Below are 22,933 nucleotides of genomic sequence, written 5' to 3'. Positions count from 1 at the left end.
GATCAGCGTCATCCAGTTAATCGAGTTAGAAACCTACATTTGTACCCGTCTGTTTCGAAACCATATGTCTAAAACCCTCCACTTGAAAGAGTACTTTGGAAGATAATTGACCAAGACTTGTTGAAACAAAAGACAGTGGAACCGAAAGCACATGTTAAACAACTATATTTATAAAGAAAACTAACAACGATCTTTTTTAAAAAAGAAAAGGTGATAATTTATTGTTTTTTGAAATTTATAAGGAACATTTTAAAATTGGTTATGACTATTTTAAAAAGTTTACAGTTTATATATTATTAAGTGAGTAATAAATACCTGGTATCCTGTTGAAATTCTACCGATCCATTAGCAGCAATACTAACATCTTGGCCGCGACTGTCCCAGGGAAGGCACATTAACATCAATATCAATAGGCAAATTAGCGTTTATCAGAACAACAACAATCACATTAACAGCAACAATGCGTGCCGCGGTTTTGTTTACAAAATCTTCTTCAAAAGAGAGCGCCGGCCCCACGGTCATAAGCACCTCTCTCAGGGAAAAAACCAAGAGAGCAGTTGGGGGAATGGAGCAAGCCATTTGGCTATGAAAAATACAGAGACTTTGAAAACTTTGAAAAATATACCAAATTATTATTAAAAAACAAAACTAATCATATTATTTCAGTTAAAAAAAGAACATTTTAAATTTTCAAAAAATATTGGAAAAGTACAAATTTATTAATATACTTAGTTCTAAATTATCGGAAATCATCATATAATTTCAGGTATTTAAAAACGTATTAATATAGCAATGTAACAAGTACAAATTTATTAATATACTTACTTCCAAATTATTGAAAATGAACACTTTTCTATTAAAATGTGGTGTAGTATTTGATCATAACTAAGTATGTTTATATTCTCATACTTGGTTTCCTATATTTTTTTGAATGATCATCTATATTTTTGATACTACTTTGATAGATTGTAAATAATACAAATTTATTTTAATATTTTTTGACTTCAAATTTGTTTGAACTACCTTTTTTTCTTCTCCTGTGATTCTATAACTAACCATTCTACACTGTATAAAATCTAGATCTGTGTCAAGTAACATTCATATTAATAATAACCAAAAATAAGTTTAAAAGTGTTCCAAAATCGGTTCTTAAATATTTGTGGTACTCTTCAACTTTTTTTTTCTTAAGTTTTTCTGTTTCTATAACTAACCATCAACACTGTATAAAACCGAGATCTGTGCTAAACATTTACATTAAAAATTAGCAAAAATAATTCAAAAGTTTTACAAAATCGGTCCTTAAATAGTTTTTAGTACTACCTTCAACTTTTTTTCCCCCCTAGTTGAACTCACCTAGCTATCTCCGACCATTCGAGCGGCATCTCTGTTGGGGAGCCAGTCAGAGTGGGCAAAGAAATCATCGCACGGCGCGTTTCAGTGCTAATTTTAACGTCGCCGCGTTGACTGTTTCGCTTGTGCCTTGCTGCGGCTTCCTTATTTTCGCCTTCCACTTGCTGCGCGCACTGAATTCAATTTAAATTAGTTTACACTGTGCCTTTGTACGCCCTGCCGTCCAGTGTGATAATAACCGAGAAAGGCCGACCGAAGTGCCCAAGAAGTGCAGTGGCATCGGATGTGGGGCCAGGAACTTTAACCGTTGCGCCGGAGTACCTAGAAGAACCGATCTCGGAGCGATGGAGACGAACCGTATTTAAATAAGAACGCAAAAATCGGAATCACAATTTATAAATAGCCGAGTGCATGGCAAATTATGAGCCACCTAAAGACGGTCAATTAAAATAGTATTCGGCGTGGTCCGTGATCTCTTTCGAATCTCCGCTGGTTTTCGAGCAGACTCTGCTGCTGGTGAGTTCCCAAACCGTTTCTACGTTAATATGTGGTTCCTAGACCGTCTCTACACCAGCCTGATATGTCAAGACAGCTGTTCCAATAGCGCCCAAAAACTAATGCTGAACGCGCCAAGAGTTACGTCAACCTTTGCGGGGGTTGGGGTTGGGGTTTGGGTCTGTCGTCTGCTATCATCTGACTCTGACTCGGATTCTCCAGTTTCGCCGATCCCCCGACTGGAGCCCCGAAAGGAGGGGGCGGCTCGGGGTCCCGGGTCGCACTGGCTGACGTTCTTGGCGGTTTTTGAGGTTAACAACATTTTCAGCCCGCCTTGTTGCGCTGCGAGCCAAACAATAAACAACTATTGACTCGCACTGGCCATGTTTAGCGAGCCGACTTACAAACAATTAATGGCTACTATTTTGTCACTCGCTGACTTTTATGCCAAAATATTTGCCTAAGCTGTTCGCATTAGCCACTCGGACAAATTGCCGAGAAACGAGGCAGAAAACAGCATACTTAGCACGCGCATCTATCTGGATCCCGAATCCATGTGACTATATCGTTTCATTATTTGCGGGCTTATGATTTGTTTTCCCAACTGGAGTTTGTCAGCTTCGACGTGGTCCTTTTTCGATTCTCTATTGGTACAGTGAGGACTGCCAGTTAGGAGAAGGCACGGCCATTTTCGGAATGTTGCAGTATCTATAAGTAATATCATTATTATCTAGTTGGGATCTTACACTCCCTTTCCCTTACGATTTTCGCACCTTAATATTAATATAGACTTTACAAGTTATAATATAAAAATGATACAATACTCCGATATTCTTATATAAAAACCAGAAATATCATTTTATTCCAAGGTTCTATTATAATAACTTAAAACACCAAATTTACAACATATTCAGTACTGTAAAACCCATGACTATTCTTAAGTAGTGAAAAAGAAATACCATACCATTCCACAGTTCTATTACAATATCTTTATATCCCAACTGAAGGCCCACTTCACCTTTGAAAAGATTTTCTTATCATGTTGCACTCAAATTTTCTGGAAAAGTCTGTCGCCCGACTGTTTGTTCTGGTTCCAACGCCCACTGTATGAGGAATATGAGAATATGTTTGTCAAATGCTAATTAGTTTCATTATATCTGGCAGTCACGGGTGGAGCGGGGCTGTGGGGAGTTCGAGGGGCCGTGAAGTGTATTAATTGGATGAGCCGAACCAGCTTGATAAGCACAATATTGCTTGCCACAGATCTAATCGGACATATGGTAGCAATCACGTCCGTCCGTCGGCCCGTTTAGCTAGCCACCCCGCCCCCGAAAAGAAGATAAACAAATCCAAAAAATACCACTGTCCTGCGAACCGCCAATGGATGTCAAACCGAGAAGACACTTTGATGGACATATTATAGACAGTTTGGCAAACGCGGAGCGTATGAAAGGCTAAATATAAACAGTCCTGGCTATAACTGCCCCGGCCCCGCATTAAAGGCAAATTAGGCAAACCAGACGAGGAGGGTTGACGGATCCAAAAATAAGCAAGCAGCAGAGATTCGGCAGGCCTCTGCGTCTACCTGGTTGGACTTTGGCTGATGAGTGTGCCGGGAGCTGGGAGGGGCGACCGGGACTGGGATTGCGGTGCGAATGGGTCTCGTGTGGCACGTGTCCAGGTGGCTTCAAAACTGTGGCACACCTATTTATGGGATCCCGAAGAGTGTGGACTTCTCGAGGGGAACACAGAAATCGTTAGTTTCTCTGCACGAAGGATTTCCTTTTCTAATCTTAAATATTTCAAGTTTCTTACCGATCTTTACTATATTTTAATTATTATAACTAAATAAAGTTTCTTATTTCTGTAATATTTTATATGTATTATTTTTATCAAAATTACTCAGTTTAATTTTGTGAACTTGAATATTCGTATTCTGTACTTGTTATATTTTGCTATTTTTTTCTTAAATAAACTGTTTATTTCTACTTTTAATTTACGGAACCGCCTCCGTCTGAATCATTTCACCTTCCTTTGATATGCGTAAGGCAAATGTTTAAGATTCTACACATTTAAAAAATTCGTTTATTTGTCCGATTTTACTTTTGAGTTCCTTTCCCGCTTCCGCTGGCTGTCTTTGTCATTTCCCGAGCAACAGAATGAAAATCTAAATCGCGGCGTGATATTTTCTTGAAAAACTCGCTATTTGTTTGTTATTGTTTTCAGTTTGTTGCTGTTGCTGTTTCTGCTGCAGTTCGGGGGAAAAGAAGAAAAGCTGGCGCTTGTCTCTGCACCCATTCACATGCCACATACTTTTAATAGACCTTTCATTTCGTGTGTTTATTTTCGTATCTCTAGTGCTCTGATAGTTTGTTTTTGGGCTTCAGTGTCCTATGGGACAGTACAAATGGGTTGTAATAACATAATAAAATATATTATCTATATGATGATTCAACTTTATATTTGGTATATAGTAATCTTGTTATTATTTTAAACTTAAAAGGTGGTATTTTGTTCTTGGCAAACGTGTCGTATACTTAATATTTGAACACCACCTTTGAAAACCCTAGGACTTCGCCCCAATTTGTATGATATTTTTTAGATATTTATAAAGATCTTGGGCAGGCTTTCTTACCCGGTACCCACTGTACTTCCCAAACCGAAGAAATGGAAAGATTTTTAATTCGCGATTGGCCGGCGCACTCACGTTTCTACGGCTACGCGAGACATTGAAGACGCAGCCCATTAATTGGATTACAATTCTCCGCGTTTTCCCTGTGTGGTTTTCTTTTGATTTGTTGTTCCGCACGTTGCCGTCCGCCTCTTTCTTCTCGGCCATTAGTCATGCATATGTGGCGGCTCTTCAACTTGTTGCGTACACCGCGCTTTGCATGTGCCACACCTCGCGCCCCGGCCGCTCTATAAGGCGCATGCATCCATCCCATACTATATGCCTCCTTTAATGAACGTGGTGGAATTTCGCCTTCGCATCGTAACAGTATATCCGTGTTGTGAAAAAGTGCGAAATAAATCGCACACACAAACCCATGACATGTGTGTGGACAGACGAGGTCATCGCAATAAAGGTGATATTTTTACCTAGTCATCCGAAATCAAAAAAAATCGTTTTTCAAAATATTTTGAAAACACAAAACATGTTTGTTTTGGAACTTTTTTTTATTGAGCAAAGGAATTGTTAATGGTAAACAAGCCATGTCATTTTCTGTTCTTTTTTTACAGAAACATTAAATGCTTTCAAAATTCAAAATCGAATAGTTAATAGCCAAAAAACAAGGCGCTCTTTCTGCAATCTGTGACCTTACTTCTATTTTTGTTTAGCCAATAAATTTAATGATTTTTCAACTGTTTGTTTGACTTTCTCTTTTGTAAATAATTTTGGGAATGCCTGCGAAGACGTTATCTGCTTTGGTTTTGTATCGCAAAAAGAGGCACAACTATTGGGGCGACCACAGCGAGTTTAATGCACACATGTCCGCGAAAAGCCACACTAAATATGTTTTTGTCTTTTACAATGTTTTTGCTCACTTGCTCAAAAATTTTCCGCTCTGACGTTTTGGCGCTGCCCTCGGAGTTCAAACTCAAATATTTGAACGCGAGATTAGCGAAATGGCCTTTTTGTGTAATTGTTAATTGGAACGCCAGTCAGCAGCTTCTTTGCATTCGGCTATTCGCCGGCCCAAAAAAAAAATAATACAAATTTCAGAATACTGTACTGACTGCTGAGGGAGATGAATAAATTAAATGGAGATCAATGGAGAGGGAAAAGACAAGGTCGGAACGGCAGACACGCCTCTTGGCTGACCAAAGGAAAGATCTCAGAAGTATCAAACACGAAGGCGGCGGAATTTAATTCAAGCCGAAAGCAGATGTTTTGTTCTGTTTTGCACGCAGGCGTAATTTCTAAAGTAAACAAATGACAGGAGACGATTCATTTGCACAACCCATTCGCTCGGGGAGGGGCACTCGAGCCCAGGGGGTTCGACAGGTGTTAATTGCCCGACAAATTCGAAAACACGCAGCCCGCTCATGCGATGAAGTCGGACCCGTACTCGCGCTCGTAGTCGCACTCGTACCCCCGCCAACATGCATTATACAACCGGTGTGTGCAGCCGAGACGCTAATAGATTCGACCGTTCAATTTGCTTGCAGATCGTCTAGGCCCAGCCCATCCGCACCACAGCCACAGCCACAGCCGCAGCCACATCCACGTCCGCCCACACAATGGGTCGCTGGGGCCGGCAGAGTCCGGTGATGGAGCCGCCGGACCCGCAGATGCAGAACACGCCCCCGCCGCCCACTCTGCCGCCGAGGACCTTCATGCGGCAGTCGAGCATCACCAAGATCGGGAACATGCTGAACACGGCCATCAACATCAATGGAGCCAAGAAGCCACAAAGTGAGTGTTGCCGTGGTAATTTCTATCTGTAGAAGAGGTCATGGTCAGGTGGTAATCTCAGTTATGTATGGGGAAATGGTACTTACATATGGTCAAAGAATTGGAAATACTGGAGCTTTCCGAATTTTCAAGGCCTTCCTTCACCTAATCACATTTAACATTCGTTATAAAAGACATTGAATACATTAATTGTATGATGGCAATTGAAGTAATATTGATTCGCTTAAGACCTCCTCCACTGTGGTGAAGAAGCGCAAATTTTTTTAAAATCCCAAAATTGTATTGTTCTGCCTTACCAGTATCCTTTTCAAATTTCGCGCCAAATCGCCGTTAGCGCTAACATTGGGCGCCCACAGCGTACTGTTACCGCGCCGGCACTGTGCAACACTGGCCGCCGGCTGCGCAACACTGGCCAATGCAACGCCGTTCGCCCAGCGGCAATTCGGTGGCTTGGAACTCTTATTGTAAAGTGCGAAATTTGCAACAAAATTTGTACTTCCATTTTGCGTTGGATTTGTCGCAATCCGTTAGTCACTAACCAAGTTCAAACGGCGAGCGGAGCGTGCGGGAGTGGTGCGGCAGCCGTGTAAATAGTCCAAAAGTGCGTGCGAAGGCGAAAATCAGGGCGGAATGCCGCTTGTGCGAAGGCAAAAGCCACACTTACTCGCATTCATATTAATATTACGACGCAACGACGAAGCAGTGCAGCAAAAGAGGCGGCAAAAACGGGAAGAAGAGGCAGCGCAGAATGTGAATCGGAAACAGAATCAGAAAAGAGAAGCTTTTTTTGATGCTCGCCTTTTCGGCAATATTTGATAGTTATCTACTTAAATACGAGCTCAGGCCGGGAATTGCATAGCTATCCTACTTGGATCACGCGGTTTTCGCTCGCAGGCGTAGAGTAATAAGGCATTTAGTGCTTCCATTTTGAAGGTTAGATTTCGCGTATATTTTTTGCTCGGAATTCGCGATAAAACAAAGAGACAAAGCAAGCGGCGCAAACGTGTGTCTGCCGCTGTATGTGTGCCAGTGTGTGCGTGTGTGTTTCGTATTTGTTTGGCAAAATGCAATAAATAATAATACTTGTGGATTAACAACGGGCAAATATCTCGTTTTATCGGTGTGAAGTAATTTTTTGTATTCGCTCGCAACCACCGGCTGCACTCGCTCTCCCTCTCTCTTTCGCTCGCACACACACACACAACAGGCGTACGTGAAACGCACGCCAAAACTCTGCCGCTGCGCTGCCGCCGCTGACGTCGTCGTGGAGAAAAAATCATAATTTCCCCTACTTTTGCAGTTCTTTCTTCCCCTCTACGTGCTTAAGTTGTGCTTAACAAGAAACAAATACCCAATTAACAAGGGAATCAAATGCATATAAAACAACAGAAAACCAAAGTGTAATCAAAGGATAAGTGAAGAGAGAGAAGCAGAAGCAGAAGAAGCGGAGCAACGAAAAATCGCGCTCAACTTTGAAACTTCAAAACGGCAGCTACAACAACAACAACACCGCCTCCGTGAGAAAGAGACGGAGCTAGAGAGCGCGAGCGCAGCTCCTTCGGCCTTCTTCTTTTGTTCTTGTTATTTTTGTTGTCGCTCCGTTTTTCGTCGCTTTTCTGTGCTGTTGTTGTAGTTGTTGTTGCTGCGGCTGCTTACAAATCGACGCAAACTGTTCAACTGTCATGGCCGGTAAGTTTAACTCTCCGCTCCCTCGCCCTCTCTCCGCTTTCTGGCTGCTCTCCCTCTCGCCTCCCCCTCCTCTTTCGTCTCCTGCTCTCCTCGCCTTCGCGTTCGTCACTCGCTTTTGTGTGGGAACTGCCAACTTAATTTCTATACCCTGGATAATCTTTATGATCCCAAGTTAGAATCATTAGGGATAAGATTTGTTAATCCAATATATATATATTCTTTTTTATTCTAACATTTGCAATAATTTGTTGTAATATAACTATAATAAGTTTGGAAAGATCCTGTAAACCCGTTCGGATCATTAGGGTTGAGGTTTGTTAATCTACATACTTATTGTGTTCAAAAGTAATATACTTGTTTTTTTTGTTTTTCCTAACATTTACAATAATTTTTTTATAATATAATAAACCCGATCAATCGAATTTTTGTTAAATAAATTTATTTTATTTATTTATTAATTTCGAAACTAATACTCACGGTCAATGATATTTTCCTTTTTTTAAAATCATTTTTCTGAGATCGTAATACCTGCAAGGGTTCACATTGTTTTGGCATTTCCCCATCCTATTTTCGCATTTCGAACATTTTTGATGTTGGCATTAAATGCGCCCAAACAGCCGATAAACAAATTCGCGGGGAAGTAAACAAACTAGTCAAAAGTCTCGAATGCGTTAATCGAAAAACAACTTTTCCCTATCAACTAGCATTGATCTTTGCACTTGAACGAAACGCCGCCAGCGACGTGAGCGGCATGCAAAAAAGGAAAATAGACAGGCCCCCCTGGCCGCCCCTGATACAGTTTTTTTAAACAAATACCCGCCCCCGCCCTCCAAGTGCATTATCTACTCGAAAAAGCCAGATGGGATAAAGCAACTCGTAAAGGTGAAGCACGATTTCTTACGAAGACAGTGTGCATCCGATAAGAGGGTCTTTACAAACAAATACAAAAATACCATACTCGATAATCAGATCAAAATTATAAGTAATGTTCAACAAATATTGCATTTGTTTTAGAGATCTGGTTATTGGTTACATTCAGTTATTATACTTTTTACAATTGTTAATTGGTTTATCTTTCTATGAAACAAATTTATTCAGGGGATACCCAGAGCATCCCTCAGTTTCTAATATTCATAACCCAAGCACAGGACCTTTTGCCAGAGTATAAAATTGATTTCGAGCACAGATGCTCGATGCAGATACACAATTGGCATAATTAAATAATAAACAATTGCACAAGTGCTGAGACTGCGGTGTACAAATTGGCTCGGTCAATAGGCACAGAGCCCTCGAAACTGGATCGTGTTTTTCGCCATGTGCAAATTGAGTTAAAATCGCAGTGGACCAAAGGAAACCCTCCCACCACCCCCTCTATTTCGTTCGATACCCCGAGCATATTCCCAGACAACGTGACGTCGCCCAGGTTTCCAGATGCCTTTCGTCGCTTCATGTGATGTATGCAAAATTATTTGCCAATTTTGTATGCAGTGTCTGCGTGATTTTCCCCCAACGAAGTAGAGTATCTGCAAGATACGCACCAGTGGTCGTCAAGCTGGACATCTCCTAATGGCCTGCCCATGTAGAGGGGTCCGGCATAACAATGTCGCCGAGCAGACAAATGCATTACATAAGTTTTTGATGTTCTGATGTTCTGGCCCGGGACACTCGCTTGTCATATGAGAGCCGTGGAGGTTTCGAGAGGGTTAAGTAAAGAGGGGCAGATTGATGTGTGCCTTAGATTAGATTGGATATGGTAATTGGCGGCGGAACGGCGAGGTGCTACAGCGACGAACGTTAAGGCTCTTTTGTGCTCAATTTGCAATGCAAACTGAAATTGCCCAAGAAGCCAAACAAGCCGAGATCATAACTAAACAGTCAATCAATTATCGATTAGGTGGGGCTTGGCTTGGTGGGTTTTACAATAAAAATGTGCTAAAACTGGATAGTTTTCTCAGGAATAATAGGTTTTTAAATAGATGGTTGAGGGAAGACAGAAATACATTTGTCGCCTTTTCCCAAATTATTCTTCCTCTCTAACAATCCCTAACCAGCATTCTTAATTGCTCAGTGGCTCAGTCAGGCAAACAAATTACTTCCCTAACGCTTTCCTTTGACGATACTTGGCCAACTGGGCTGCCAAAAAAGCAAAGGATTCCCCTGCCTGCTGGCCCCCTTGCTTCAGTCCACCTGCCTTCTGTGTTCGCCAGTCAATCAGTCCGTTCCGCCATTCTCTAGGTCGTTCGGTAGTTCCTCCCTATAGCGTATATAGACTGAAACCGTGATATTTAGTAGATAGACAGCGCCGTGGCGGGGCACGGAGAGCCAGAGCTTTCGGCTTAGCGGCGACATCGCGTGGTTGTGTTAAATAATTGTGTCAATATTTGAGTTTCATTATTTTGTTCCATTTTGCGGGCGCTCATGAAAATCTACTTATCTCTTTACGTACGTTTATATACGATCTAGCAAATAAATAGGCGGGCGAGCAACCCAGCGAGTCCCATTGCAAATTGTCTTGTTTTCCCCATTTATTTCCTACCGAAAGTTCTACTATTCTTTGAGATTTTCTAGGGTTTTTTAAACTAATTGGGGTTGTTGAATAATAACAAATTATAATTAGGCTGTGTTAATTAATGTATGCGGCTTGAGAATTTACATAAATAATATGTTATTCTGAGCAATTTTAATTGAAAGACGCTTTCTAAATATATTTGCTAAGTTCCCGTACTAATTGCAATATTTGCAACCATTACTTTTCCATTTATTGCAAAACTTTTGTTTTCATCTGCACATTTACGACGGGTTCAATGACTCAACAACTTTAAGAGGCTGTGTTGCATCTGCGTGGGCGGTGCGGAACTCGTATATCATGGGATCTAAAAATAGGCGTAGTGCCGAGAAATATCAGCAAAACGCCCGAGTTATGACTGACTAATTGGGCACTGCCTTTGATCCTATTACAAGGCAGGGGATCTGAGTAGCAGCAAAGGCGGAATAAATAGTTGGAATAAGCACAATCGGTGCGCCTCGTCAATCACATCACATCATGACGTCGTCAATGGCAGCAGGAAAAAGCCAACAGACTGCCAACAGCCAGCGGATAATGAGGTCACAGCACATGGGACTGGGCTGGGCAAGGGCTGTGCCAAAGAAATCAAACAAACAAAGCCCAATGAATATTTGGGAATGATGAAAAAATTGCCAAAATTCGCACACATCCATAGAGTTGGGGGCCGAAAAACGAAAAGCAAGAGCCAGTGGCAGATACAAAACGAAAACGAGTACAGTGGGCCTTATACAAAACAAAAAGATTATAATGTCAAGAGCTAAGAACATTACTAATCAGTTATACAAATTAATTTCGTAACCTGGTGCGTTTTCTGATGATAATATATGCGTTCCCCTAAGAATATTCTACTTTATTTTAAAATGTCTAAACAAAAATCAGGGATACATTAGAAAACAGTGGCATTACCTTGTTATTTCTTGGTAATTACATTTACTTACAATTATCCCACTGTCCAGGAAAAGGGAAACACATTTTCCAAATGGAATGCTCCCATTATGGAATACCAGTGCATAAAGTGGGGTTCCGAATAAGGAGGACAGCGGCAACGTCATCGTTTACACAACGTACCGCAATCGCTAAAAGTGGCTGTGCAGAGGGAATTGGCAAATAAGGGGCTGCGGGTGTGTGGTCCCAAACCAAAAGCAGCGCGACAGGGAAACGGAAAGAATATTTGGCCAAGGGCTTAAAGGGCTTTAAAGTGTTGCCTACTATCATGGCCCAGACGACGGCGAAGACCAGAGCCAGAAGGCCGAGTGTGGCGTCATTAGCAAATATTTGGGCAAGCCCGGGACACCGTCGTCATAGTTGTCCTTTCTTCTCTCTCTCGCCGCCTATTGATTGTGGCCCTGTATGCATGGGCTTTCGAGCAAATCAAATGTTACATTCAGTTTCCTGAGCCGCCAGCCTTTCACAGTCGCCCAATCGAATCGAATTGGCATTCTGCGAATCGAACTCGAACTGGCCGAAGGTGTCAACTCGCATACTCATCATTTGGTCCTGCTCGGTCTTTTCAGGTAATGGAGAGGCGTCCTGGTGCTTCTCACAGATTAAAGGCGCCCTAGACGATGATGTCACGGATGCGGACATCATATCCTGCGTGGAATTTAATCACGATGGCGAGCTACTGGCCACTGGTGACAAGGGCGGTCGCGTCGTCATCTTTCAGGTGAGTGAAGCGTCTCATCATTCAACCATGAATGTACTTAACAAGTGCCTCAATTACAGCGTGATCCTGCCTCTAAAGCCGCCAATCCGCGACGCGGCGAATACAATGTCTATTCGACATTCCAATCGCACGAGCCCGAGTTCGACTACCTCAAGTCGCTGGAGATTGAGGAGAAGATCAACAAGATTCGGTGGCTGCAACAGAAGAACCCCGTGCACTTTCTGCTCTCGACCAACGACAAGACGGTCAAGTTGTGGAAGGTCAGTGAGCGCGACAAGTCGTTCGAGGGCTACAACACGAAGGAGGAGAATGGCCTGATCCGGGATCCACAGAACGTGACGGCCCTGCGCGTGCCCTCCGTGAAGCAGATACCGCTGCTGGTGGAGGCATCGCCGCGGCGCACCTTCGCCAATGCACACACCTATCACATCAATTCAATTAGCGTTAATTCGGACCAGGAGACCTTCTTGTCGGCCGACGACCTGCGCATCAACCTCTGGCACCTGGAGGTGGTCAACCAGAGCTACAACATCGTCGACATCAAGCCAACCAACATGGAGGAGCTAACGGAGGTGATCACGGCGGCCGAATTCCATCCGACCGAGTGCAATGTGTTTGTGTACTCGAGCTCCAAGGGCACAATACGATTATGTGATATGCGATCGGCGGCGCTATGCGACCGCCACAGCAAACAGTTCGAGGAGCCCGAGAATCCAACGAATCGCAGCTTCTTCAGCGAAATAATCAGCTCCATCAGCGATGTGAAGCTGAGCAACTCCGGTCGCTACATGATCTCCAGGGATTACTTGAGCATCAAGGTGTGGGATCTGCACATGGAAACGAAGCCCATTGAGACCTATCCGGTTAGATTTTGCATTACCTTCAGTGAGTTTCACAGTTCTAGACCTTACTAATGTGTCTCTCTCAATCCCATATAGGTCCATGAATACCTGCGCGCCAAGCTGTGCTCGCTGTACGAGAACGACTGCATCTTCGACAAGTTCGAGTGCTGTTGGAACGGCAAGGACAGCTCGATAATGACCGGAAGCTACAACAACTTCTTCCGCGTGTTCGATCGCAACTCGAAAAAGGATGTCACACTGGAGGCCTCGCGGGACATCATCAAGCCGAAGACGGTGCTCAAGCCGCGGAAAGTTTGCACTGGCGGCAAACGGAAGAAGGACGAGATCAGCGTGGACTGTCTCGACTTCAACAAGAAGATCCTGCACACCGCCTGGCACCCCGAAGAAAATATCATAGCCGTGGCTGCGACTAACAACCTATTCATATTTCAGGATAAATTTTAGCCAACACTCCTCACAACAACCACACCATACGCCACAATCACAACAGCAACTATAACTACACAAGAAACACCAAGAACTACGAACACGCCTCATTCTAATGTTAAATCTTTCAGTTTGTTTCGAAAGCGTTTTCAGATTTCACTTGCAATTAAATTGTTCGCCTAACACCATTACCTCAGGCCACCCTTCACCCAAGCCCCCTCTTTCCCTTTCCCGCCCACCCGAAAAGAACCTTACATCATACATATTGCCATAGCAAAAGCTTTGTAATGTATTTTTGCGCTAACTGCGTATAACGAGAAAAAGAAAACCAGAAACTTAAGAGAGAAGAAAACAAATTTTTATACATAACATATATAAATAGTGAAGCGTAAAATTGATTTCTTGTAGCGCAATTCAAAAGAAACCCACAATAAGAGTAATATTTAATGATAGCTATTGATTTTCCCCGAACATTTTTGTATAATTAGCGCAAGCGCCGAAGTATTTGTAATAAAAGATAATAATATACAACATAAAAAAGAAAACACATTAAATGCATATTGTAATATTTTTTCTGATCGCTTGTTAAGTTTACGACGGAGAGAAGAAAGTCAAGAATCATGTGCGCCCTGTTTGCTCTTCTTTATAAATATAGACTAAACACGAATTTTCGATTGTTTATTCGTTTGACAACGTTCATTCCATGCAAAAGAGACGGTAAGCCCCGAGCTTATCGATCGACTATGTCTCATTTTAAATCTCATTAGCGACGTCAGGTCAGCAATCGAACAGCCGGATGTTGTCTCAGTCAAACCAATTCAAAATGCTCATTTAAACACTGTAATTCGTAAATCACTAAGAATCCAATGCTAGACCACAAGGCAGGAGTCAAAGAAGAGGCAAACGCGGAAAAAGTACGAAGTAAATGCATTGATAACGTATGCATCGCAGTTAAAAGATACATACATATACATAAAAAAAATCGCAGCCTAAGTTTAAAATACAATTTAGTGTTCTCAATTCGTTTAATTTAATATCTATCTAAAAGGAGAAACAAAAAGAAACAACACTATTTTTATACGCTACATTTAAGCTAAGTATTGCTACTTTTAGTTCAACTATGCGTGCGTGCGTCCAAGACCAATTCTCACATATAGTCTGCCTGCCCCTCGGCACCGCCCCCTTTTTCATCGGTCAACGACTTTCCAGCCTGTTTATTGTTTTGTAAAGATTCTTTTACCCATTGTCATGTTTTCCATAAAGAACTATAAACAAAACCATTTTTATAGGTTATCTAGTGTCTAGTGTTAAACAAAAAATAAAAATATATATAGAACACAAACCATAAATGAAAGTAAAAGTAAATAAACGTTGCGCTGAAAATGTTAACGAAAAACTCTGAAAAATGTACGGCAGCAAGTTCAAAACACTGAAATGTAAACGCATAAAATGATGAAATAAAAACTAATAAAAACATAATTGTGCTTCTTATGAGAATAATGATACATTTATAATATTGTATTTTCAATAAACTAGTTATACATGAGCGAAGGATGCAGCGGAAGAGCAGATCCAGAAGAGAACCCAAATTGTTTAGAACATAAGAATTCATAAAAAATTGGTTGGACCCTGAGAGAAAATGCAATTTTTCCCGATTTTCGATACAGCTGTTTTGGTTGCGATGTTTATATTCTCGGTTGACCTCATTGATCGATTTTGTTTGCAACGCACATCTTTATTCATTGATCTTCGACATGCCTTTTTGTAAATAAAATCACAACCTCATAAGAGAGAACTTAAAACGTCAGAACATTATTCATTAAATGAAATAAAATCCAAAGCAGTCGAGTAGCGAAACTGTTGCAATTGCTGTTCATGTAAAACGCAGTCGGACAACAAATTGCAATTGATTAGTTTTAAAAACATTGATTGAATTGCTATTCAAAATAAAGATCTAATAGTTTTGCAAGCAATTGAGAGAAATAAAAAAAATGTGTTTTAGTGGGGAAAAGGTGGGGATACTAATTACATTTTTGGACAAACTATAATCAAACATTTAACATTTTAAAAAAATTTTCTTGTTCAATGTTGTTATTTTATTGGTTTTTTAGCGCAAATTCTTAATTAATACTTGATTTATAATGTTTTTTCCTTAGAAACTGGTTCCATTTAAATATTTTCACCTCTGTCTGATTATTGCCCCTATCAAATGTTATTCGGAATAGATATTTTTTGTTATATTATATTGTTAAAGCTCTTGAGCACACCTCGCATATTCCGAATATGCAGCAAGTACCGTTAAAGGCACTCTAGGCCATTTCAATGCCAACCACGCATGCGCGCACGGCTGGAAAGAGAGGCTGGAGAGCAGTGCTCTCTGAACGTGCGCAGACACGGCGATGGAACTCCGAAAGAAACGCAAACCGAAATAACGGCGGCTCGAAGTCTCAGTTTACTCCGATCGGTTGGACATAGCGGTTCGTTTTTGATTTGGGCTTCGCAGCGAGGGCCGAAGAAAAAGTAAAGAGTACAAAAAACGCCGGAACTGCTGCCCAAACCTGTTTTGCCCAAGTGAACACAACAACAATAGCAGCGAAAACGCATGCAAGTGACGAAACGACCTTAAGCAAAAGCAAGAAAAAATTATAAATAATTTACTTGGCTCTTTAATTGAATACATCTTACATATATATTTGCAAACCGCAGATCCTCGGTGATGCAGTGAGCCCCAGGAAAAACCCAAAATGCAAACTTCTGCGGCGTGACTAAGCATGCAAGATAACAGCGATTAAGAAATAAGAAATATTTAAACGTGGCTTAGGAAGTGGGAGTGTATAAAACAGGACCGGACCAACCGAAGAAAGAAATACAATGACATTGAGCAACAAAGGCGTCGGCAAAGTTCTTTGTCTGCGATTGCAGCGGCAATTACTACTGGTTGTTGTAACGCTTTTCCTGCTTCTCCCCGCCGCCCGTGAGTTTAAAAAACCAATTAAATTGCAAACTTAAAAAACAGCAAGAAAAACAAAGAAATTGCAAAAGAAAGAGAAATTTTTAGTGGCGTTACGCTCCAGACGGGGCGAAAACAAATTCACTTTCGTGTAAAACTAGAGAAACTGGTCTAGTCTTAGACCTGGCTCGCACAGCTCCCGCCAGGGGGCGCCACCTGGCCCAGAGGCAGTAAATCAGAAGCCGAATCGCTGGCTTATTAGTCAGAGCGAAAATTCCAAACGAGTTCGTTGTCACAGTCTTTCGTTTTGCGATTTGTTTTCCTTTGATTGTGGTACACTTAACCGGCCTTGTGATTTTCTTACCAAGTTCTTTTTTGATTAGTGGCCGAGGGCGAGGAAGAGGACGGTCCGTACCGCGGAAAGCATCTGGGAAAACTCAACTCGTACCATCATCAGGTGTCCGGCGATGTGTACGCCGTGAATGAGTACACCTTCTTGATTGTGGGCTTCAACTACGACGGCAACGGGGCGGATACGTTCTTCTGGTCGGGCGCCAGCAATCGCCCGGGACCTCAGGGCTTCATTGTGCCAGATGAATATGGAAAGTAAGTGGTTAAAAATTCATTATTCATTTATATGAATCGTCAAATTTGGCAATTTATAGTAAGGTTTAAATAAAAACGAGATAAGTCATTTCTATACTTATGAATTTATATGCCAAAATAAAAATATTAAATAATATAATCTATGTACTTATATATGTAATCATAATTTTATATATTATTTTACCTTAAATAATCAATTCCGGAGAACTATTTATAAGAAATTTAATACTTGTAGTATAAGCAAAAATACTTTATAAAATTGTAAACCATTTAAAAACACCATTTTTACCATAGAACCAATATCCTGGATCGCTACCACAACAAGGACTTCACACTGACCTTGCCGGATCGCAAGAAAATAACCGAAATCAAATGGCTGGCGGTCTACGATCTGAGCAGTCAGAACAACTTTGGGGATGTCTACATTCCCGAGGAGTTCGAGCCACCGATGGCCCAGCTGGGCGGAACCTTCTCCAAGCGCAGCCACAACGTGAGCAGCAGCAGCATCGAGATCCTGGACTCGAAGACCATTCGCATCAAGGACTTCACCTACGATGGCCGCGGCAAGCGCACCTTTTTCTGGACGGGAGTGGGGGCACAGCCGTCTAGCCGAGGAAGCAAGCTGCCCGATGAGCGGGGATAGTAAGTATTTAAAGACACTTCTATGATGTAAAATACTAATTGATTTTTCTAATGATTATTCAGCCTGGATCCCATCAGGAAGTATAACAAGGAGACCATTGAACTGGAGCTGCCGGGAGACAAGACCATCTTTGACATCGATTGGATCAGCGTTTACGATGTGGCCGACAACGAGAACTACGGCCATGTCCTGATCAACGATGGACTGAATGTTCCGCCCTCGCTGGTGAAAGTGACGCCCTTCGAGTTCTCGCTGCCCAATTGCCGGCAGCTGCACAAGGACTTGCAGGTGTCCTGGGAAGTTTTCGGGCCACAGATCACATTCCAACTGTCCGGCCAGGTGGGTGCCAACGACTACATGTCCTTCGGCATATCCGGGTCGGATGTGTCCAGTCAGATGATCGGGTCCGATGTGGTTGTGGCCTACATTGACGAAATCCGGGGATACACAGTGGACTACAACATCACTTCGCTGGCGCCCTGCGTTCAGGTTTTGGGCCAAAACAAGGGAGTTTGCCGGGACGATGTGGTCGGTGGATTGGACAGCTTCCAGTTGAACACTTATAGCCGCAAGGATGGCATCAACACGATCAGTTTCAGGCGGACGCTCAAGTCATGTAGGTTCAAATCTCATTAATATCTTACTACACGATTAATAATAATGTTTGTCCTTCTTTCAGCTGATGATGGCGATAAGGAAATCTTTCTAGATCGCAGCAACTACGTGGTGTGGGCCTTTGGCCAGTTGGATTCCAACAACGAGCCCGCCTTTCACACGTTCTATCCCAAGAGCGATATAGTAATTGACTTCAATACCACGGAACCGGTGATGGATTGCTTTGCCTTCACCAAGAAAATGGAGACGCCTCCTCCTCAGTTGTGGGAACGAACTAGGATTACAGATGCGTAAGGATCAGCTCTCCTGAAGAAAAGAAGTATGAACATAACTGATTACTTTTCAGGACTGTACGCACCTTCAATGCCTATCTGGGACCCTCTGGAGGACTTCGTGGCTATCAGGGATTGACTGGCCATGTGTCCAGCGGCTTGGCCTGGTACATCAATGGCTATATGATTCCGGAACTTTACCTAAAGCGCGGCCTGACCTACACCTTTAAGGTCAGGGGCGGTAACAATCCGCACTCGCCCGAGCACTATCATCCCTTGGTTATCACCGACGATCCCCAGGGAGGTTATGATCGCTTGTCGGATGCCAAGCAGAGTGAGATTCGTGTGCTGGCTGGAGTGGAGTTCACCAGGAGGGGCAGGCCCAAGCCCACGGCTGCTGGTCCCCTCTGCTTGTCGAGATATCCCTCGGGATATGATCGTCGCCTGGATGATAACTTCCCCACTTTCAAGAAGTTCAATCGATCGCTGATCACCGAGTGCGTGGATGAGGCACCGGCTTTGTTGGAAATCACGCCGAACATCACCTGGCCGGATACGGTGTACTACAACTCCTTCACCCACGGTAACATGGGCTGGAAGATCCACATCGTGGACAGCTACACCAATCTGAGGAGCGGTGCGAAGGCTTTGTCCTGGTCTTTATGCATCATCCTGCTGCCCTGGCTGGTGCTTCAGAACTGACTGTTTCCTCATTCTTAGATTCTCCTACTTAGTGTCTTAGTCTAAATTAAGCAGTCACAATCTATGTATTTGATACGCGTGTGTAGAATGTATGCTCAATGTTGTGTATATTATTATTTAAATGATATTTAAATACAGAACTGTGTTGTACTTTAGAGTGAAAAAGTTGTTAATATTGAACATTCTTTAGATGGGTACTGTTGTTTAATCTTAATGATATAAGAGGTTTGAGTGTTGATTCCTAGATCCGTAACTGATTAAAAGAGCCAACAATAGCTGATAAGGACTTCCCGTTTCCGGTTGATTTAAATTTAACCTTTGTATTAAGTACAAGGAATTACATACATATTTTAAATGCGAAGCTTTTGCATTTTAAAAAATCATTCAGTCGTTCGGTTCGGCTGTGGGGATCCCTCCCTTGAGGGCTCCTTATGGATCTCGGCTGCTGGCGGTGGCAGGGATTGCTCCCGGTGGGCCACGACTGGTGACGGCGGCGGGGATTGCTCCCGGAGGTCCACGCTCCTGCCTTGGGATCGGTAGACCCTGCGTCGGCTGCGTCGGGGTGGGAAAGCTACTCGGGGATCGGTGACGGGTCCTTATCGTGCGGTGACTACGTCGGTGCGGAGACCTGCTTGATGACCGCCGCCGGTGACCATCATCTAGTGCAACCTCTTCGGATCGCGTTGGGGATGCTTGGCCGAGCTCTAAGAAGTTTGTCCGGGAGCGAAGTTCAGGTGTAAGTAAGGGAATAAATGTTGTGGCCAGCAACTCACAAATTCCAGAGTATCTTCTTGTCTAGGGTCATTAGTTCGAGAGGCTGCAAAATTGGTACATTATGCATATTCTGCAAAAGCACACTTGCAGGGTCGTAGCGGCCTATAATCGAGAAATATCGATGTTTCCCCACCTCTACCGTGTCGGCCATTTTGGTCCCTACAATTGGGATCCAATTGCAAATTTACGAATCAGGTTGCATCATGAATTCACTAGAGACGAAGTATGTACATAATGGATATTATTGGTTTTTATTTCAGCTCTTTTCAATACTGAACCGTATAACCATTTATAATACCTCCCTATATATGGATCTCTAAGTAACTACTTGCGATTTTATCTGCTTGGAACTTCTCTTTCTTGAATGATTTACATTTATTTTAACTAATTAATTCATTTTTTATTTTTGGGGATCCCCAAGAGGTCATTCACAGTAGCATTTAGGACTTGGGTTCCTCCTTCTTGCGTGGTACTGGCCTTCCGTTCTTCCAGGGAGTGAACTGCACATGACTTATGTTGCGCTTGGCGGCCTCGGCACGCAGCTCCGCTCGCAGGGCCTCGCGCACTACGCGGGCCGCAATGTTGGAATAGTGGATATAGGTAAGCCCAGCATCTCTCCAGACCTTCATGCTTCAAAATTCAAACACCGGACTGAAAAGTTTTCAGAAAGAAATTCAATAAGTAATTCGAAAATCTGAAACTGCAAGAAGAGGGGTTTTACCTTCTTGGCAATCTAGGATCTTAAATAAAACAGAATGGGAGGATTCCTTCAATACACCAGAATGGGCTTATTTCAGATATGCAGCACTTTCACAGCTTTACCGCTTTATTTAAGAAGTTATTTCCTTATAGCACAAATTCAAGAATGACAAAGCACGTTGCTTTTCGGATGACTTTCTTTTCAACCCAGGGATACAAAATCGTCAAAATTCAAATGTGTCTAGATTTCGATTTGTATTTTAAAACATCGATACACTTAATCGATACATTTATTTTCATCCCTGCTGCTATTTTGACAAGGAGAAACTACAAGCATAAATTCCATTTCAGTTTTCTCATATTTAGATCAATGATACCGCCTCCATAAGGAAGTGTAGTGTATACTCTTGTTTTGTATAACTCTTCAATTTTAAATATATTTTAAAATATTTATTTATTAACTCTTAAAACATTTAAAAATTTAGTATTACCATTCTGACGTCAGGACTAACGCCGTGTCGCGTCATAACCGCCAAATCAGGGAGCGGCCTTTTAAGCTTTCCCTGCACTTGCGCACTCGGGCACACTAATTCCCCATTGATTTTTTCAACACGCAAGGAGGAAAGTTAGGAAATGAGTGCTCCTGATGCCAAAAAGATTGCCGAGGCGGAGGCTTTACTGGGGCAGGTAGATACTGCCGCGGATGAGTACGCCAAAGCTGGTATGTATTTCAAGGCTGCAGCTGCGTACCGCGGGGCCAAAAGCTTGGATAAGAGCAAGGATTGTCTTTTGAAGGCCATCGACTGTTACATGAACAACAAGTCGTGGTTCCATGCGGCCAAGTCGTGGGGGCAGGTGGTCCTGCTGGCCAAAGAAACCGATGCTCTGGCCGAAGTTGAGGAGTATGCCAACAAGGCTTGCAATCTCTACCAGCAACACGGTTCCCCAGAAGCAGCAGCCGCCTCCATGGACAAGGCCGCCAAGATGACGGAGTCGAAGCACCCCGACCTGGCCCTGGGCTTCTATAAACGGGCCCTGGCCGTCGTCTTGACTGGGGACTCCACCCACCAGGCAACCGAGTTCGCCTCAAAGGTCTCCAGAATACTGGTCAAACTAAAGAAGTTCGAGGAGGCCAGTAAAGCCTTGAAAAAGGAGATTAGCCTGAATCTGCAAACGAAATCATACGGACTAGTTGGCCGCCTGGTCGTTGCTTTGGTACTAGTGCAGTTGGCACTCGAGGACTTTGTTGATGCCAAAAAGACCTTCAAGAAATGGGGAAACCGTTGTGATCCCCAAGAGGTCAAAACCTTGCAAGCACTTCTGCAAGCTTACGACGATGAGGACCCTGAACTGGCTGCCAAAATGCTGGCATCTCCATTTATCAGACATATGGATGTGGAGTATGCACTTTTATCCAAAAACATTCCCTTACCCAGAGGAGTTCAGCCAGAGAAATAAGGCGTTGTCAGTAGTAGAACCTTGAAAAAGTTGTTATATCAACCTTATGATCATTACGATCCTTAAACGAAAAAGCTTTAAATTTGTAGGAACACTGTTAACTATATACATAAATATAAAGTGTTGATAAAAAAAATACCTCAGGAATATCTTATCGTGCCTTTTAGAAGTTAATATTTTTAATAATTTTTATACAAAAGACTTTGTTATCTTGAACTTACATTTTTATACTCAAATTGTTACTCTTTATAATGAGAATTTTACACTACTTTTTTATATTCCCAAAACTATAGTGCCATTTTGATCTATTAAAACAAATGCAAAATGATGTCAGCTTAAAAGTAGGCAACAAATTTTGATTTTATAAATCCCTTTTTCAAAATTGAAATTTATAATCTTATCTAATAAAATTAAAAATCGAACAAAAAACTTTAAGAATTGAGTTTTAAATTCAACAAGGCTGTAATTCATTGTCTTAATTAACCGTATAAACTTTTTCAATTAATTCTAGAGTTTATAGAGTTCTTGTGCCTTAAGTTTTTAGCTAAGTTCCAGCTTATTTTCTTTAGCGAATTCTTTGAAAAATATCAGTAGACCCTTTTTTCCGGTCCTTTGAGTGGACGAACTTAGCTTACCGGTAAGTCTTAATTGTATTTTAAGTTAACAATAGGCTTATTGGACTTTAGATTACTTTAGGACTCTGTTCGGTGCTTGTCTCCCGCAGATAAGATATAGTTCAGCC

General features: G+C 42.2%; 4 protein-coding genes across 9 annotated transcripts; 3 read left to right on the top strand and 1 right to left on the bottom strand.

The window, feature by feature from the left end:
* The first annotated feature begins 1,450 nt into the window (after positions 1-1,450).
* On the top strand, positions 1,451-14,951 carry LOC108031733 (protein phosphatase PP2A 55 kDa regulatory subunit). Of its 5 annotated transcripts, none has more exons than XM_017105412.3 (5): positions 1,451-1,866; positions 6,016-6,262; positions 12,032-12,183; positions 12,243-13,046; positions 13,122-14,951. In XM_017105412.3, the coding sequence occupies exons 2-5, from the start codon at positions 6,088-6,090 to the stop codon at positions 13,488-13,490; spliced, it is 1,500 nt and encodes a 499-aa protein (XP_016960901.1). In that variant the 5' UTR covers positions 1,451-1,866; positions 6,016-6,087; the 3' UTR covers positions 13,491-14,951. The 5 variants fall into 5 exon arrangements, with proteins under 5 accessions (XP_016960901.1, XP_050744438.1, XP_016960902.1 ...); XM_017105413.3 differs by lacking the exons at positions 1,451-1,866; positions 6,016-6,262 and adding exons at positions 6,696-6,863; positions 7,563-7,951; XM_017105415.3 differs by lacking the exons at positions 1,451-1,866; positions 6,016-6,262 and adding exons at positions 6,698-6,788; positions 7,563-7,951.
* A 982-nt stretch (positions 14,952-15,933) lies between these two features.
* On the top strand, positions 15,934-19,412 carry LOC108032257 (protein Skeletor, isoforms B/C). The gene is made up of 6 exons (XM_050888935.1): positions 15,934-16,446; positions 16,806-17,028; positions 17,323-17,670; positions 17,734-18,287; positions 18,351-18,576; positions 18,633-19,412. The coding sequence occupies exons 1-6, from the start codon at positions 16,344-16,346 to the stop codon at positions 19,258-19,260; spliced, it is 2,082 nt and encodes a 693-aa protein (XP_050744892.1). The 5' UTR covers positions 15,934-16,343; the 3' UTR covers positions 19,261-19,412.
* A 973-nt stretch (positions 19,413-20,385) lies between these two features.
* Positions 20,386-20,965, bottom strand: LOC108031309 (protein stunted). The gene is made up of 2 exons (XM_017104554.3): positions 20,756-20,965; positions 20,386-20,685 (listed from the first exon to the last, which is right to left on the bottom strand). The coding sequence occupies exon 2, from the start codon at positions 20,661-20,663 to the stop codon at positions 20,475-20,477; it is 189 nt and encodes a 62-aa protein (XP_016960043.1). The 5' UTR covers positions 20,664-20,685; positions 20,756-20,965; the 3' UTR covers positions 20,386-20,474.
* Positions 20,966-21,053: 88 nt separating this feature from the next.
* On the top strand, positions 21,054-22,600 carry LOC108031172 (gamma-soluble NSF attachment protein). Of its 2 annotated transcripts, XM_044093740.2 has the most exons (2): positions 21,054-21,454; positions 21,529-22,600. In XM_044093740.2, the coding sequence occupies exons 1-2, from the start codon at positions 21,437-21,439 to the stop codon at positions 22,189-22,191; spliced, it is 681 nt and encodes a 226-aa protein (XP_043949675.1). In that variant the 5' UTR covers positions 21,054-21,436; the 3' UTR covers positions 22,192-22,600. The 2 variants fall into 2 exon arrangements, with proteins under 2 accessions (XP_043949675.1, XP_016959881.1); XM_017104392.3 differs by having other exon boundaries at positions 21,068-22,597.
* The last annotated feature ends 333 nt before the right edge of the window (positions 22,601-22,933 follow it).

The sequence above is a fragment of the Drosophila biarmipes genome, chromosome 3R, assembly GCF_025231255.1.
Source record: "Drosophila biarmipes strain raj3 chromosome 3R, RU_DBia_V1.1, whole genome shotgun sequence".
Taxonomy (NCBI): Eukaryota; Metazoa; Arthropoda; class Insecta; order Diptera; family Drosophilidae; genus Drosophila; species Drosophila biarmipes.
The sequence above is the reverse complement of the archived record's forward strand: the minus strand, read 5'-3'. Positions and strand labels throughout refer to the sequence as shown.